Source organism: Myodes glareolus, chromosome 27, assembly GCF_982192425.1.
Source record: "Myodes glareolus chromosome 27, mMyoGla1.1, whole genome shotgun sequence".
NCBI classification, from domain to species: domain Eukaryota; kingdom Metazoa; phylum Chordata; class Mammalia; order Rodentia; family Cricetidae; genus Myodes; species Myodes glareolus.
Window position 1 is genome coordinate 30,635,443 of NC_142052.1, and position 19,757 is coordinate 30,655,199.

Sequence of the window (19,757 nt, forward strand, 5' to 3'; positions counted from 1 at the left end):
GAAAGTGGTCTCTTGTACTAATGTGTTCAAGTGTGCTTCTCACTTTTACTTCTATGACGTTCAATGTGGTTGGTTTTATGTTGAGGTCTTTGAACTATTTGTACTTGAGATTTCTGCATAGTGATAGATAAACTCTATACTTTCTGTTCACTCGGGTAATATTACATCCTTCTCAGGCCTCTAATGCAGTTAGCTACTAGATAATTGTAGTTCTCTCTGTTACAAAATTGAAGAAACAACTCATAAATTAGTATGAAATGTATAAGGTTAAGAGACATAAAAAGTTTATTTTAGTTTGGTAATACAAGTTAGGATAAAAAGTTAGGTACACACTTTGGAATTACCTAGATAGGATAGATAATAAAGTATTTTCTCAAAATTTACCAAATACAAATGGATTGGTCATTGCTTCCTATATATATTTGTACATAGTTGTTGTATATTTTTATATAGCTTTACTGTGTTAGTTAAATCCTTCACTTTTTATTTAGTAAGAAAGGGAAAATTTTGACATTTTAATCATGTTCTCATAATAGAGCTTGCTTGGAGTCACGACAGAGCTAACCATAACCTGACTGAACATTACCATAGAGATTTGAAGAACTTTGGCCAGGTAAGAGTCAGGATTATTAATGCAGGCATGAGAGAAGTTATGGACATTTTCTTGAATGGAGATATTGAAGTGGTAGTAGTCACCAGTGGCAGATAATTGGTTTTCTGATCTTTCAAGTTCTTATCCTACTATCTGACTCCTGAGTTTTTATTTTAGTTTAGTTTAGTTCTTCTGAGACAGGGTTTCTCTGTGGCTTTTGAGTCTGTCATGGAACTCACTTTTATAAACCAGGCTGGCATTGAACTCACATAGATCTGCATGCTTCTGCCTACTGAGTGCTGGGATTAGAGTTGTGCACCAAAACTGCCTGGTCTGAGTTTTTATTGATAAATATCAATTAGATTAATGCTTCAATAGGGATAGAGCTAATTAATTAAGCTCTTTGAAAATGAAGCCCCACCAGTCGTTGGTTGTACAAACCTTTAATTTCAGAACTTGGGAGACAGAGGCAGGTAGATTTCTGAGCATTCAAGGCCAGCCTGGTCTACAAGAGCTAGTTTCAAGAAAGGCTTCAAAGCTAAAGAGAAACCCTGTCTCAAAAAAACACAAAAACAAAAAGCAAAACAAAAAATTTAGCCCCATGTACCTGAGAGAGAACCACAGGATTTGACATTTGCTCTGCTGAATTTTCATCTTTCCTTAACCCAGACTTCCCTGATTTGTCCTCATTCCTCTCTCTCATTTGTCTTTTGTTTCCTCTTCTTTTTACCCTGACTGCAGTGCTTCCTTCCACCATGCATCCCAGTCCCAACCTTCTTCAAAATCTCTCTTCTTTGTTTACCTTTAGAAAGAGCAGGTCTCTCATACATATCAATAAAACATGGTATCTTGTTTTAATTAGGGATCTGCTCTTGTGATGAAATACCATGACCAAAAAGAAAGATTAGGTGAACAGGGTTTATTTGCCTTACACTTCCATATTGCTGTTCACTATTAAAGCATACCAGAAAAGGAACTCAAGGAGGGCAGGATCCTTGAGTCAAGAATTGATGCAAATGTGATGGGGCATGCTTCTTACTTTCTTACTTCACAGGAATTACTCATCCTCTTTTCTTATAGAACCCAGGACCAGCCCAGGGATGGCTCAGCTCTCAATGGGCTGTGCTTTCAGCCATTGATCAATAATTGAGAGAATGCCTCATTTCTGAATCTCATGAGGGATTTTTTTCCTAAGGCTCCCTACTCTCTGATGTCTCTAGGACATTGTCTGGTAGACATGGAAAACCAACCCACATACACAGTACAATAAGTTAAATTAAGACGATACAGAATCTATATAAATCCTGGATATAGAAACCCAGTATGAGGAAAGGGGTCTTAAAAGCTGTCAAATGAGTTAAAGTACACCCCACATATACACCCAGTCCTAGGAGTCCCACAAAACACCAAAGTATGAAGTGATAACATATATGCAATGCATTTAGCACAGGCCCCTATAGGATCATGATAGTCTCAGTTAGCACCAGTAGCTCCTGCTTAGTTGATTCTGTGGGCTGTGTTATCCTAGGTTCCTCAACCAAGGTGGGAGGTGGTTGCTATGGTACTTCCTCCCCATGGCCAGCATGGTCTCCTTAGCTTCTTTTATTGTTTGACTGCCTGTGTCTGCTCCTGCTGCTTTCAATCCCTGGATTAAGTCAGACTGATAACAATTGGATGATGAACCATTCTATGAATATAGCAGAATATCATTGGAAATCATTTCATGGACTTTTTTTCTATCTTCTTTGGTTCTATTATAGACCTGTAGTGTAGTGAGCTTCAGGTTCTTGGTCATCCAATTAGGATGGAAATGGTCTCCCTTTACTGTAATGGGCCTTAATTTTTATGAGTTATTTGTTGTTTACTCCTACAAGTTCTGGGGAACAAATAACTCAACATATCTTGCAAGCAGGACTAGATGTAGATTGAAGGTACTGTTGCTGGGTTGGTGTCCCAGTCCCAACATTGAAAACTTTGCCTGGTTAGAGACGACTCCACAGGATTCTTATCCCCCTTTCCTAAAAGTCCTTGCTAGGGCCATTTTCATACAATCTAATGAGTATTTACTGTACTAGGTACCATACCAACTTCCAAATATGCCCCAATTCCTGTAGTCTTTCCTTATTCTCCATACATCCAAACACCCTGATCCTGCTTTCTCCTGTTCCCATCCCCACCTACCCCCCATTCAATCCAGAAGGCCTATTCTAGTTTCCCTTTTGAAAGAGATTGATGTATCTCCTCTAGAGCCTTTGTTGTTAACTAACTTTCTGTGTCTGTATTTTAGCATGTTTATCCTTTACTTTATAACTAATATTAATGTATAAGGAAATTCATACCTGTAGTATGAGGGGCTGCGGGAGGCCTACCTTTCATCCCACCCGGCTCCCCCTACGACTAGCTTAGTCCCAGAAATAACAACACACAAATTGTATTCATTTGAACACTGCCTGGCCCATTATCTCTAGAGAGTTAGTTACTAGCTAAATCTCACATCTTGATTAACCCATTTCTAATAATCTGTGTAGCACCACAAGGTGGTGGCTTACCGGAAAGATTCAGCATGTCTGACCTGGTTGCTGGCTCCATGGCATCTGCCTCATTGCCCTCTTCCCAGCATTCTGTTCTGTTTACTTCGCCTAACTAATTTTCTGTCCTATCAAAGGGCCAAGGCAGTCTCTTTATTAACCAATGAAAATAACACATAAGAGAAGGCCCACCTACATCACATACCATTGTCATTTGTGCCTTGGTTACCTCACTCAGAATGATTTTTTTCTATTTCCTTTTATTCAGGAAATTTTATAATGTCCCTGTCTAAATAACTGATTAATAATTTATTTTGTAAATGAACCACATATTTCAATCCATTTTTTTTTTGTTGATAGAACTTAATGTCTTGGTTGTTTCCAGTTGCTGGCTATTAGGAATAAAGCTGCTATCAGCACAGTTGAACAGGTGTTCTTTTGGTAGGATGACTACAAACATCAATCAACATCAATTCTTTAGGTCTCTCTTAACTTTAAAAAAGAAGTAAAAATGCTATTTGTCAAGTGGAAATAAAAAATGCTTTGGAAAAGAGGTTTTGTTTGTAGATTTGTTCCAGGTTGATATGAATCAGGGTTGAACAGAGCATATCTTTTGATTCTTGACAGGTGATATATATCAGCAAAATTTATATCTGGTCACTCCTGGTCTTTACCATTTTCTCATTTTCTCAGTGATCCATAAAAATGCTTTGATCCACAGACAATATAAATTATTATAGAAAAAATGACATCCACGTTCCCAAGAGTCATGGTATGGAATGCTTTTGGTTATTTGTAGGATCATGGGTGTTTCTTATATGATAAGGGGATTATAAGATAAAAATACAACTATTAATCTCATATATTTTGCATTGGCATGGATTTTGATATATCAATATCAATTTAAAGTTACTTTTCTTACTCCGTATGCTTCTAATCTTATTTGAAGTATTGTCTTTATGTAGTTGATTAGAAATGCAATAGTTAAGAAATAAGGTTCCTAGTTAATCTCTAATAATCAAACTTGTAAACACATTAGCTTTCTTTTCTTGCTTACCCTGCTATATTTAAAATAGATGATGGGAAAACACTTCAAAAACTTACAAAATATGACATTAAGGTTTTTAATAGTCTTAAGGTTTTCCATGACACTGAGACGTATCTGTTCCTGGTAGCATCACTTTACTTCAAAAAGAATGATAGTCATCAAAGGAATGCCGTTAGAGTTCCTTTCATTGTGGCCAGGTTAACTATTTGGGTAAGAAACTGTTTTTCCTTGACTGGTTGATAGGACGTTGTTTAAACAGGATATGCAGGTCTGACAGGAAAATGAATGCTGAATTTCACCAAAACAAAGTGGGATAGTTGTCAGGTTTCCTACATCACTGGGGTGTCTGCAAGATATTTTCCCAGACAAAGTGGAAAGTGATTGAAGAGCTTTGCCAATACAAGTGGAACTTTCCTTCAAATTTCCTGCTTCACTGAAAAAAGTCTGTCAGATATTCTCGGCCTGCAGTTTGAAGATGAATGGTCCTGTGTTGCCGAGTAACTTTGGTTGACTGTCAAGGCAGCCAGATTGCTCTAATGTTAGATAATATTAAATCCTACTGGGATCTTTGGAGCTAAAGAAAAAATTAAAATTAAAAATTAAAATTAGTGTTACAATTTTTCTTACTTATGATAGAAAGTAAATTACTTATAAAACTTTTGAATACTAAGATAGGATAGATAATGGAGTATTTTCTCTAAATTTGCTAAATACAAATGTACTGAATGTTGCAAATATCATTCTTCCTGATACCTGTTTTGTTGTATGTAGTTTAACGATGTTAAAGTTAAATCTTTTAATTTTTTTAATAGTCAAAATTTTAATAAAATCTTCCATCAGAAACTGGAAATGTGACAATATTCAGTCACTGAACACAAGTCCCACACAGGAACATAAGACAAATTCATTCTTACATCAGGGTATTTAATCCTGTAAGTGGTTGTATCTCTGTGTATTTACCAAATGTTGTATAGAGTTGGAACATGTGGTGTCTCAATTAGAAATGCATAAAGTACATGGACACATGTAGGCTGTAATGCTTAAATTACAGCAGTCAGATGTACCTGTCGAAAATTAGGAAATTGCATTCCACACTCATTCTATATAGAAAATCTTCAGCAGCTGCAAATCAGTAACTACCAATTAGTTCTGTCTTTAATTCCATGAAGATTAAAGACAACATTCTCTAGAATTTTATCATGAAAGCATGATGGATTTTGTCAAAGATGTTTTCTGCATCTATTGAAATGATTGTGAGATATTTGTATTTAAATGTAGGGTTTATTATATTTATTGATTTACTTGTGTTGAACCATCCCTGTATTTTAGGGATAAAGTCAACTTGCTCATATTGGAAAATCTTTTTGATGTATCCTTTGTCCTTTTTGGTACTATTTTTTTGACTATGTTGAATTTACATTCATCAGGGATATTTGCCTGCAGTTTTCTTTTTTGTTGTTGAGTACCTAACTGGTTTGGGTATTATGGTGATACTGGCTTCATAGATAGAGGTCTAGTGTTACATGAGGAGGGGGCCTGCTGTTTGTCCCAGCTGCCAGGCTAGCTTATACCCAAAAGAATCACACTGAAACTGTATTCATTAAGACTGTGCTTGGCCATTAGCTCTAACTTCTTATTGGCTAACTCTTACTTGTTAGTTTAACCCATCTCCATTAATCTGTGTATCTCCACATGGCAGTGATTTACTGGAGATTCTAACTGGCATTAGTTGCAGGCAGGCAGAGGATCCATGGCTTCTTTCTGACTCTGCTTTCCTTGCACTCAGTTATGTCTTCTTTGCCTACCTAAGTCCTGCCCTATCAGGCACAAAGCAGTTTCTTTATTAATTAACCAATGAAAGCAACACATAAACATAAGAACCTCCTACACCAGGCTAGTAATGTTCCTTCTGTTTATACTTTTTGAAATATAGAGAAAGAATCCATGGTTGCAGATCATCTTTGAAATTCTAATAATATTCTCCTGTGTATCCATCTTCCCAGAACATTTATTTATTTATATTTGTAACTGAATGACTTTTATTTATTAAACATGTTTTCTTCCTTTTCTTTTCTCTTTTATAAAGAAAACAAATTATTTTTCTCATTTTACATACCAAACCCAGTTCCCACTCTAGCCCCTCCTCCCATTCCTTCCTTCCACCCTACCCCCATCCATGTCTTATAGAGCGTAAGGCATATTATTTTGTGGCAGGTCTAAGGCCTTCCCTATTATATCTAGACTGAGCAAGTCATCTATTCAAAGAGAATAGGTTCCTAAAAATCCAGAATAAGGAGTAGCGATAAATCCTGGTCCCACTCCAGTGGTGCCTTAGTCAGCCCCAGCCGTTCAAGTGTCACCCACATTCAGAAGAATGAGTTTGGACCTATGCTCTTTCCTTCCCTATCCAGTTGGATTTGGTGAGCTCCCATCAGCTCAGGTAAACTATTTCAGTGTGTGTCCCTATCATGGTCTTGGCATCTTTGTTCATACTCCCACTCTTCCCATTCTTCAACTGGACTTTGGGAGCTCAGCTCAGTGCTCCACTGTGGCTCACACTGCCTGTTTCCACCAGTTGCTAGTTGAAGGTTCTATAGTGATATTTAGGATATTAATCAGTCTGACTACAGGGCAAGGTCAGAATGGGCACCCTCTCCTCTGTTGCTTAAGGTCTTAGCTGGGGTCATCATTATGACTTCCTGGAAATTTCTGTAGTGCCAGCTTTCTTGCTTGCCCCATAGCTAGCTTGCTCCCTCAATCAAAATACCACTTTCCTTATTCTCAGACCTATATTTCCTCCATGTTGAATATCCTGTCCCCTTAAGTTCTCCTTCCCCTCCCCGTCTTCTCTCCTCTTCCCCTTGTTCCCTCCCTTTTTCCAATTTGGTCAGGTGATCTTACCTATTTCCCCTTTCTACCTGAATCTATGTTTGTTTCTCTAAGGGTTAAACTTGTTACTTAACTTCTCTAGGATCATGAAATATAGGGACCATATTCCTTGCTTTAAACCGTTAGTAACCACTTATGAAAGTGAGTATACCATATTCATTTTTCTTAGTCTGGTTTACCTCACTCAGTATGGTTTTATCTAGTTTATTCCATTTGCACTCAAACTTCAAGATGTCATTGTTTTTTTACATCTGAGTGCCACTGTAATGTGTAAATGTGTCACATTTTCTTTATCTATTCTTTGGTTGAGGAGCATTTATGTTGTTTCCAGGTTCGGTCTCTTACAAATAATGCTGCTAAGTACATAGCTGAACAAATATCCTTGTAGAATTCTTTGTCTGATCAGTTGTATTGCTGGATCTTGAGATAGGTTGAATCCCAACTTTTTGAGAAACTGCCATGCTGTTTTCCTGAGTGCTTGTACAAGTTTGCATTTCTACCAGAAATGGATGAGTCTTCCCCTTATTCTCACATCCTGTCCAGCATAAGCAGTCATTGGTGTTTTTGATCTTAGCCATTCTGACAGGTGTAAAATGGAATTGCAGAGTCATTTTGATTTTCATTTCCCTGATGGCTATGGATGTTGAATAGTTCCTTAAGTGTCATTGGCCATTTGAGATTATTCTATAGAAAATTCTCTCTTTAGTTTTGTGCTCCATTTTTAATTGAATTATTAGAAATTTTGATGTTTAATTTCTTGAGTTCTTTATATATTTTGGAGATCAGACCTCTATCTTATATGGGGTTGGGGATTTATTTTCCCATTTAATAGGCTGACTCATTGTGTTATTATCTGTGTTCTTTGTTTTTCAGAAGGTTCTCAGTTTCAGAAGGTCCCATGTATTTATTTTTCCTCTCAGACTGTGTGTTACAGATGTTATGTTTAGGAAGTGGTCTCCTGTTCCATGCTTGGAAGGGTACTTCCCATTTTCTCTTTTATCACTTCCAGTTGGTCAGATTTATAGGTCTTTATCCCCTTTGGACTTGATTATTGTGCATGGGAATGATATGGATCTATTTGCGTTCCTTTACATGTTGATAAAGTTATGCCATAACAATTTGTTGCAGATGATTTCTTTTTCCATTGTCTAATTTTAGCTTCTTTTTCAAAAATCAGGTGTTCATAAGTGTGTGGATTAATTTCTTTGTCTTTGATTCAATTCCATTGGTCAACCTGTCTGTTTTTTTTTTGCCCATTATCCCTTTCTCAAACCTCCAAAATGAACTTTTTACTTAATTAAAACATATGTTCTCAGCAGTCACAATCATCTCAATGTACCACTTTGATATTGTCCTGAGCAGTTTGTAGTTCAAACCTGATATTTAGATGGTGAAGCACTAACATAGTGCAGTTAAAACCTTCCTTGTGTGACTCACACTTCTTTTGGAGACTTCAAAGATCACTGTAAAGCATGCTCATACTTTATTGCAGAAAACTTAAGCATTTTAAATCTCATATGCACAAGATCTATAAGAAGTTAAAGGATTAGTATTATGTAAATTCAGAATTCACAACTTAATGCCTTGATTCCTGATAGAGACTCAAACCCAAAATTAAATACAGGAAGCTAGATGAAACCTTTTCCTATAATTAGTTACTTCTCTATATGATCACTAATATTATGGTAAAAGAAATATTTGTTGTTAATCTCTCCCAAGAAATTACTGCAAGCTCTTTGCAAATATTCACTTCCTGTCCATAATGATTAAATTTCAACATTACTAAAACTTGCTACAATTTAACCTTGGTCAATTCTTGCTAATTGTTGAAGTTTCAATTTTCATTTTAAAATCATTTCAGATTTTTTTCTACATAAGTTTATAGATTTTTAGTCTGTTTCTATAACAAAAAAATTGATTTTAAGATATCTTTCCTCTGCAGTAAAATGTTTATGGGGAATACATAGGATAAAATGTTCAGAATGAAGGACATGAAGTGGTGGCTCATTCCTTTAATCCTAGTACTTGGGAGGCAGAGGTAGGTGGATTTTGAGGCAAGCCTGGTCTACAAGAGCTCGTTCCAGTACATGTTTCAAAGATACAGAGAAATCCTGTATCGAAAAAAGGTCTTGAATTTTTCAAGACAAATTTCCAAGCTTCACATTCAAGCAATCCATATGTGCCTCCTATAATTTTATTTCCACTCAACTAATTTCCACCCAAACAATTTTTTCTTTGCTTTTGATGATAATTCTCTTTGGCTATTTAATCCTTGTTATTTCTTATGGCCTGGTCCAAATTATTCTTTTCAATTCTTTACTCCAATAGTGGGATATAGATGGTCAATGTCTTGCAATAATTGAAAATCACTAAGATTCCACAAAAGATCTCTCCTAATTTCTAACTTTTGGGCTCAAATTTTATACAAGTATTTTATATGCTGAATAATTAATACAATCTCCATTTTGTATATTTTGTATATTTTTCAGAAGTAATTTGTAATCCCCAATGAGACAAAGTTTCCTTCACTTCAGCAAACATTTTCTCTAAAGTATGTACATTTCAATCTGATAATAAAATTCTGTATGTTGAAAACATATCTAACTTGAGTATAATTTCAATTATAATATGTAAAAAACTACTAACATGCAGTATTTTATATCCTAATTTTTTGATAATAATAACTTTCAAGGACTAGACATTTTCATTACATGTTTAAGTGAGTTGTATTAGAATATCTTGAGTAAGAATTTAAAATCATAGATAGTATGTTTTAACAAAAATAATGTTGAATTAGTATCAAAAGGAAGCGTCCATATATATTTCAATGTAAAATATATAAGTAGATACTTTTTAAAATTAATTTTAATGATCTACCCTTTTATCTCATCATACATGTATATGCCCCTTTACTCTTTTTAGAGCAGATTCAATAATCTACACTTTTATCCTATCATTATTGGGTGCCTTTTGTAGGTGGATGTATATTTCTGAATCTATAGAACTGGCTTTGGAGTTGGACACTGGCTCTGTCCCTCTATAAATCCACGTATGTTGATAAAATAAAAATTCAGTTTCTGTCTCACATCAGGACAGAAAGTATAAAGAATTTAGAAAAATTTTACTTTTATTTATATCTATTTTTGTCTCTATTGTACATATCATTGGACATATATGTCTGTATATGTCTTGATGCCGCAGGGCGATCGGTAATGAAAAGTCCCCAGACTATCTTAATACAAAATATATAGCTTTAATAAACAGAAGTAAGACGTACACCAGATTATACCAGAATCCAAACAATCCATCTGGACACAGGAGCCAGGCGAGAGAGAGCTAGTGGAAGCACACTTGCCAGGTTTATCGGTAAACTTTAGCCTAAGGGAGACACGCCCCACGAACAGAGTGTGATTGGCTGAACTCCCCTATCAATGTCTATATAAATAATGTTTAAGTCTTCCACAATGAACAATGAATTTTCCTGCAATAATTTTTGAAGTATCCAGGAAGAAGATGGGGCCCCACAACATCTCAACCTGGTTGGTATTATATTATGATGATGATAGCACAAGACCTGTTTTGAATACCAGCTCCTCAAAATGGTTCCAACTTGGTTAGCCGAAATGGTGCCCTTTTTTTACAATGTTCTAGACAGACCTTTTAATAGGAAGCTCAGAAAAACCTTACCAAATACTGAGACTATTTGCAATTATACCAGACAGTAATGTTGAAACTTAACCATCATTTTCTTTCACAGGATCTCATAGAAAAATTATTGCTCCCATGACAATTGGAGGCAATTCTAAAAGTCTACATCCCCTCTCCCAGCAAAGTTTGTCCTCAGGGTTAGGGACATCATTTAGGGTTTGATAATAACTAGTATAGTGTTGCAGGTTGGAGGGGAAATTTTATAGGCTCAGAGATCTCTTTGAAAAAAATGCAAAAATTGGATGGGATAATATATTAGTGTGAGCTAACACATCATAATAATAATAGTGAATAATAGAGTGAATGCTTGTGAGTTATAATTTATTGGCAATTGCATTGGTATAGATTGTATATTGATATAATGTTAAATTATATTGAATATTGTATGCATTGATGCTTCTCCCTCTGCTTAAAACATTTTTATATATTTATATTTAACATTTTTATATATTTATATTTATCATATTGCAATGTACATTTCTACCACTGATCAAGATACCTATAAATTGTTTACATTTTGAGGTCATTGTCCTCATTTGTTGCACAGTTGTTTATTGTATAATATTCAATTATGAAGTCTTAGTCTTTAAATTATATAGGTATTAAGAATTATAGATCATTAGTCATCTATGTTTGTCATACTTATAGTTAGAATAACCAGGTTCTTTAGATAAATAAAGATTATATTCTGCATAGGTAGGTAATCTTCAAGCACTTCAAAGAGCTGTAAGAATATAGCATTTAAATAACTTAGGGTTCTGTTGAAGTGAGACCCCAGAGAATGTTGAGCTCTGAAGACACTTGACTTGGAGCTTGTTTTCCTTTTGGCAAAACTGTCCTTCGTGCAAAGACATGTTCATGCCTCAACCACTGACAAGATACATGATATCTAAAAGTGGATAAGCAGGTATGTTAAATCTTGCCATGACAGGGTAAGATTGTTTTGAAAAATTCCCTACCTCAGAAAATGGCCTTTAATTTACTTTAAGTCTTATTGAATGTTGGTTGCTTCAACATTGCAAATGAGACTTTGCATGATTGCCCAGGTATCCAGTTGCCTCTGTAATTTTTTGCACATTTTGAAAATTGCTTGATTGCCCTTCCTGCTTACTCAAGTAATATTTCCCTTCTTGGTTGAACACTAGATAGTTGTAGTTACTTTCCTCTCATCACTTGTCAAAACTATTTATTATACAAGATTTAAACTAGTTAGGATAGGATAATTATTGAGTTTATTGCTCTTATTGTATATACAAAAGGGGGAGATGCTGTAGAAAGTCTTACAGCCAGTGGTTTCATGTCCATTGGAGCATGGCATCTTATACTATATATGCCAAGCTAGAGGATGAGTCAGCCCTCTTTTCTGGCTGCATAATTCAGATTCTAAACACCGTTCAAGCATAGGAGTCTGATTTTTGAGTCTACCCTTAAATAAACAAACATCTATTTTTCAATTCTGAGCTAGTGTTGAATTTCTTTTAAGCATCCTTATTCAAGCATCATTAAATGTGAATCAATGAAGTGACTAAATACATTTTTTCCATTGTTGACCATGAGCCAGTAGTGACTGGGTTCACAATGTACTAGACTGAATGAACAACCTCCTAGAAAATATCATGTATTTGAACAAGTTTTTGTCCTTAGTGGTTTTCTTTCAATTTTCTGTGGATCTTTAGTAGGAGAAGCCTTTCTAGATGAAATTCCTCATTATATGCTATGAGTCTCAATACCCTCAAGTAATTTCCTGACATTTGTATCTACTGTGTTGTGTGACATTAATCAGCCAACTTCCTACTTTTACTGAAATGTTTTTACCATCATTATAGGATCGACCTCTAAATCACATAATATATAGTAGAAACAGATGTTATTCAGTGCTAAGGAATTTGGTAACCTGCTGTTTTAATTGTTTTATTTGCTTGTCTGAGTAACTGTGTGGCTCTAAACTCCTGAAAGTAAGGGGAGGCATCATTCCTGGCTCTAATTGTTTTTATTTTAATGGATGATGGCCCTGAAATGTAGATTTTTTTAAAGTCAAGTATAAGCTGCTGTTCTGAGCTTCATGCTTATCTTGAATTTTAAAATTTGACAGAGAATATCACTCTGATTCCCAGGATGCCATGTATTTATAACATATACTTCTATTGTTTTCATCTGTCCTCTTGTAACTGTATGTATATACAGTGCTTTTCTCCAAAGTGTTATTGGTATTGCAGTTTATATTAGGGGACTTGAGGGGTCTGGAAGATGAATACAGACCTGGAGTGAGAACAACCATTTGTAGTAACTTCAATAAAAGCCTTTCAGTTATTCTATTCCATTGTTTGTTTCATTGAGATTTGCAATGGAGACAGGGTCTTAATGTGTACTTCCACCTCTTCTGGACATGATTGCATAGACTTAACTGGCATTCAACTCAGAGACAATATACCCACTTGTTTTCTGAATATTGTGGTTAAAGGCACAACACATCAATAAATCTAGTTTGTACATCGTTTTTTCCTTTCTGTAGTCAGTAATTTTTCATACAATTTTCTCATGCATCTGATGTACTGTTGATCTTTTGCTTTCTTTCCCTGTTAATAGATATTCTTATAAGGTGAAATCCCATTAAAAGTGTAGAGAAATGACAGACTTGACTCTCCTTTTCCATTTTCTTCTAAAGTGACTGTCTATGTCATGGAAGAAGAATGGGTAACAGCAGAATCATACAACAATACTTTCAAAGAAGTATGCATTTCCGATGATGTCACTGTCATGCTTACGTTGTATACATTTATGGTATATTTTTGAAGGCAGTGACCTATGATGATGTGCATATCAGCTTCACTAAGGAAGAGTGGGATTTACTGAATCCTTTCCAGAAGAATCTGTACAAAGATGTGATGCTGGAGACCTACAGAAACCTAACTACTATAGGTAAAAATGAATTTCCTTCATGTTTGAAAATATGGAGATAACTTTTTTTTGGTTTAAGATGTTCTGTAATTTGATTTAGAAAGAAGTAGAATGAGGTGAATAACAGTTATAGTTCCTAGGTGTACTTAAGATAATAATCTAATTATTGTAAAGTGTTAAATAATATACAAATTTTGGTACTGTATTTTAGGATGCATTTTGGAAGATTGTAACACTGAAGAACATTGCCAATGTTCTAGAAGACATGCAAGGTAATTTTCTTGTACAAATTCATAACAATGTGCCTCTGATGAGTTTATAATATGTCCTAGGACTTTTAAACAAAAACAATAGTGTAAATAAGCACAGCTTTAAATGCATTGATGCTTATTAAATTCTCACAAATCCATATACCTCAGGCATTCATTTCCAAAAAAGTCAAGGAAGCAATGCCTAAACAGATATCACCATTTGAGTCATAGCACCATAAGAGCTATGTAGTAGATCTGCCAATCCATTTGTTTCTTGCTACTCATGACAAAAAATGTATACACATTTCAGTGATGATGAGTATAGTTGCAAAGCTTTCTATTAAATCAATAGCACATAGCAAGTCCTGTATTACTTATATACTTTTTGTGACTATGCTAAGTTTAGTGAAAGCAGCTGCTAAAGTTAAGGGTCCAATAGCAGATGTTATGCTGAAACCATAGTATCTATACCACAAGTCTGTGAGGAACAGAAAGTCAAACCTTGAGGATTCAATGTGGAAATCCTTTATTCACTATATTTCCATATATATATATCACTCTCGACACAGTGCATGAACATAGGGATATGGAAAGATTAGCATACCTCTCTTTAAGAACAATTAAGAAGATGAAATGTAATTCCTATGTAGAGTATACTTATTGAATTTGATCCAAGAATACAAAGTTAATTCATTTTCTACCATCATTATTAATACATAAACAAACTCATATTACAAAAAAAAATAAGTTTCTTTGTCGGTCTGTAAAAATATTTCCAGGTGTCTTAGTTCGTTTAGCAAATGTATAATGATTCACAATATAGAAAAATTTATGAATGCATTAAATTTGGTAAAACACTCAGTGTATGCAGTTCTCTTCAAAAATGTTAAAAATATCCTAGAAGAATATAGCTATAGATGAAAAGGCAAACCATGACACAAAGGAGTTTATCATCACAAGTATTTTTCCAGATACAAAATAACCCCTGAGAGAACAAAACATGATTTTTAAAAATGTTATGAAAATTCAATTTTTGATTCCTTTTATAATTTAAAAAAATTATGAAATTAATTCATACAGATATGATGTTCAACAGTGCATTGAATGTGGCAAAACTTTTACATGTGTCAATTATTCTTGTAGGATTGAAAGAAATCAAACTGGAGAGAAGTTTTCAGTATATTCTCATGGTGCTAAAGGCTTGTCTTATAAAACTCACCTTCTAAGAAATGAAAAAATACATACCAGAGAAAAATGCTGCGAAATTAAACAACGTGGAAAAGCCTTTGCTTATCACAGTCATCATCGAATGCATAAAAGGACACACACTGTAGAGAAACCCTATGAATATAGTCAAGATGGTAAAGACTTTGTTCTTCATGAAATGCAACAAAGTCATAAAAGATCACATATTGGAGAGAAACCATATGCACACAATATGTGTGGTAAGACCATTGCATTTTATAGTAATCTTCAAAGGCATAAAAGAACACATACTGGAGAGAAACCCTATGAATGTGATCAGTGTGGTAAGGCCTTTGCTCATCACAGTGCTCTTAAAATGCATAAAAGAACACATTCTGGAGAGAAACCTTATGAATGCAATCAATGTGGTAAGGCCTTTGCTCAACATGCTTATCTTCAAATGCATAAAAGAACACATACCGGGGAGAAACCCTATGAATGTAATCAGTGTGGTAAGGCCTTTGCAATTCAGAATAATCTTCAAAGCCATAAAAAAACACATACTGGAGAAAAACCCTTTGAATGTAATCAGTGTGGTAAGGCCTTTGCTAGACGCAGTATTCTTCAAACACATAAAAGAACACACACTGGAGAGAAACCCTATGAATGTAATCAGTGTGGTAAGACATTTGCATTTCCCAGTACCTTAAAACTGCATAAAAGAACACATACTGGGGAGAAGCCCTATGAATGTAATCAGTGTGGTAAGGCCTTTGCACAGTACATTACTCTTCAATTGCATCAAAGAACACATACTGGAGAGAAACCCTATGAATGTAATCAGTGTGGTAAGGCCTTTGCTAGACACAGTATTCTTCAAACACATAAAAGAACACATACTGGAGAAAAACCATATGAATGTAATCAGTGTGGTAAGGCCTTTGCATTTCATAGTAATCTCCATAACCATAAAAGAACACATACGGGCGAGAAACCCTATGAATGTGATCAGTGTGGTAAGGCCTTTGCTCATCACAGTGCTCTTAAAATGCATAAAAGAACACATTCTGGAGAGAAACCTTATGAATGTAATCAGTGTGGTAAGGCTTTTGCAAGTAATCGTGTTCTTCGATTGCATAAAAGAACACATACTGGAGAGAAACCCTATGAATGTAATCAGTGTGGTAAGGCCTTTGCTAGACACAGTATTCTTCAAATGCATCAAAGAACACATACTGGAGAAAAACCCTATGAATGTAATCAGTGTAGTAAGGCCTTTGCTAGACACAGTATTCTTCAAAAACATAAAAGAACACATACTGGAGAGAAGCCCTATGAATGTAATCAGTGTGGTAAGGCCTTTACACGTCATGATCATCTTCAAGTGCATAGGAGTACACATACTGGAGAGAAACCCTATGAATGTGATCAGTGTGGTAAGTCCTTTGCATATAAAAATTCTCTTCAGATTCATAAAAGAATGCATACTAGAAAACAACCCTATGAATGAAATCAGTGTGGTAAGGCCTTTGCAGAGCCCTGTACTCTTAAGGGCATAAAAGAACACATGCTGGAGAGATATTTGGGAATGGAATATGTGATATATCACATTTCACAATCATTTCCAAATATATAAACTAGGCTATCCTGTAGAGAAACTGAATTTAATGTGTCTATTCTTAAAAAATGAGAAAAATCATACTGTAGGTAAACTATAGAAATAAATTCAGTGTCACAATGTTTTGTGCTTCATATAATAGTAAGATTCTCTGTGTGTAATCAATCTGATAAAGCTTGTGCATATTACCATAATCTTTTTGACCTGAGGAAGAAACTGAGGGCTTATTGTAAATTTTTTTAAGATGTTAAGCCAAGTATAGTCAGTTAACCAACAGCAGTTATTGTGTAGAAAAGATAATTGATAGTGTCAACAATCTGTTCCAGCACCAGGATACCTCTTTTTTTTTTAGTTTGAACCAGCAAACTAATGGACAAAACCTTTTATGAAGTATCATGGGTTGGAGAAAGGGTATCCAAAAAACCACACATTGGTCCTTAGACCAGAACCAAAGGAAAGCATTTTGTCTCTGAATCTAGAACTAGGTAAAGAAACAACATCTCCCTGAAAACAGCCAAAACATTAAAAAGGGCCAGTGAAAGAAACACACTTTGGCTCTCAAACTAGAACCATAAAAACAAACTCTGCCCTTGTCCAACTTGGCACCAAATCAGGCAATCCTTCAGCATAAAATCAAGCCTATCTCTGAGTTCTAGATGAGGGATTGAAATCCAGCAAATTTTCACCTTCACAATCTCCTATGGTGCCCTCTTGTACTAAGAAGCCCTATATGAGCTCTATCCTCATTCAGTATGCAGCTGCCCCTTTCCACACTGGCTAAAGTGTTCATACATATGTATTCTTCCCTCTCAAATATCCTGATTGGAGATTTATGTGAATACCTTTCACTGGAATGGTTCAGAAACTCCTGGAATTGAGCCAAGATACAATTGATACCTCTGTTTGGAAAATTACTTAGCAGGAGCACAGAAGCAATAAACATCTTATGGAATATTCCCATAGGGGAGTGGAGGAGATCAGCACCAAACATTTCTACAGCTAAACTTTCTTTGAACAATTAACTTCCTTCTTCAAGTCTAACTTTCCTTTTTCTTTACAAACCAGTCCATAGTATAAATAAGCAGTAAGATGCCTCTCAGCTCTTTTTTTTACAGGAATTAATGTTTACAGGAGAAAAGTGTTCATGAAGGAAAGTACGTTTGTCATAAAAGTTGTTTTATCTGTAATTATGTCATGTATGTGTGTGTCTCTGTGTGCATTTGAATGTGCATTCTGTATCCACAGAAAGTAAATACCTTGGATCTTCTTGCAGAAGAAATTACAGGAAACTGTCAGACATCTGACTGTAATCCTGTGAATGAACATTTTCAAATCATCTAGCCATGACTCTAGTGCCTTAAATATTTTAAGTCTATTTATATCAGTTTGAAGTCTGGAAATAGGAAAAAACCCATAAAAAATGTTCTATTAATGAAAACAATTGGTTAATGTCTTTAGACATCACACTTTTCTTTAGCTTTAAGTAAAATTACATTACACCCTTGGAAGAAATAAATTACATATCATGTTCACTCAAGACTGGTGGAAATCATTGCATTTTGTTTTCAATTTTGAAATATTTGAGGCAGGTACAAAAGTGTGCTTTATGTGGCAAATCCATTTAGTGAATTTTATTTTGTAGTCCTTATAGTTCTCCTTAAGTAAATGTGGTTGAGTGTTGTTTCTGGTTTTAATTTTTATCTTTTCAAAAATTCACTGGAGAATTTATTGTTTGTTATTAATCCTAGCTTCAGATGTCAGTAAAGATTCAGGGATAAGTTTGAACTTGTGATACTCATGTGCCTGCCTCCTGAATACAAGTCCAAGGGTAGATGATGAACTCTAAATGTGTATGGTTTTTTCAACAGCATTTAACAATATTTATGTCAACGTGACTGATAAAAGAAATTTAAAAAACATTAAATACCTTGTGTGTATTCAAATAAGTATTTTCATTTATCTTTTATATATGTAATAAAGTAGTATAATCAGCAATCAACTGTGTATCTGACACTGTAATTTGATGTTCTTTTTTAATTTTTTTATCAATCTTTATTGAGCTCTACATTTTTCTCTGTTCCCTTCCCTGCATCACCCGTCCCCTTCAACCATCCCCTAAGGTCCTCATGCTCCCAATTTACTCAGGAGATCTTGTCTTTTTATACTTCCCGTGTATGTATGTCTCCTTAGTGTTCTCACTGGTGTCCAAGTTCTCTGGGATTGTGATTTGAAAGCTGGTTTAATTTCTTTTTTTTTTATTTTTTTTTAAAGTAAATTTTATTAAATTATAAAAGTTTCCATTTCCGCCCCTCTTCCCAACACCCTCCCACTCCCCCCACTCCCTTTCCTCCTCCCTCTTCGTCCCTTAGGGCAGTCAGGGTTTCCTGCCCTGTGGGAAGTTCAAGTTCCTCCCCTCTCCCTCCAGGTCCAGGAAGGTGAGTGTCCAAACAGACTGGATCCCCAAAATCCAGTATATGCAGAGGAAACAAATTTCTTTATGATTAAAACCCACTTGTACATGTGATCATTGTCTTTCTGAGTCTGGGTTACCTCACTCAAAATGATGTTTTCTAGCTCCATCCATTTTCCTGCAAAATTTGAGATGCAATCACGGTTAGGATTCTAGTCTTGCACATAACAGTCCTTTCCCACTGAGTCATCTCATTGGTGCTCAAATTCAATTAGAAGAAATATTACAACAGTAAAGCCCTTTTCTATTCAGACTGGAAATGCATTTCCATTCAAGAATAAAAAAAATGGGACAGTTTGGAGAGTCAATCCTCTTTGCATGTGAAAATAGTCTCAGAAACAGATTTTTTAAAAAATCTTCACGCCGAGAAAAGGATGTGTTTGTAAAACTTTCTTAGAACCAAAAACATATGCCAGAGAATTGTATATTTAGTAAAGTTCATTCCTGCTAATTATGATAGCCTGGCTTCTATATCATATCTTGTTTCTCCTAATATTCTTACAATTTTTTTCATATTTGTTCACTTCAGCAGTTACTTATACACAGTCCTACATCAGCTCATACACAAAT

The 19,757-nt window shown here is 35.1% G+C and overlaps 1 protein-coding gene across 4 annotated transcripts in view; it reads left to right on the forward strand.

The window, feature by feature from the left end:
* Positions 1-19,757, forward strand: part of LOC148117659 (zinc finger protein 431-like) — a 143,714-nt gene that overhangs the window by 38,601 nt on the left and 85,356 nt on the right. For 2 of the 4 annotated variants that reach the window (XM_087902261.1, XM_087902260.1), the window contains exons 2-3: positions 13,561-13,684; positions 13,875-13,935. In XM_087902261.1, coding sequence (XP_087758387.1) covers positions 13,561-13,684; positions 13,875-13,935 — 185 coding nt within the window. Of the gene's footprint in view, positions 1-13,560; positions 13,685-13,874; positions 13,936-15,057; positions 18,717-19,757 lie in introns of those variants that run through there. The other 2 variants (XM_087902259.1, XM_087902258.1) reach the window with 2 other exon arrangements.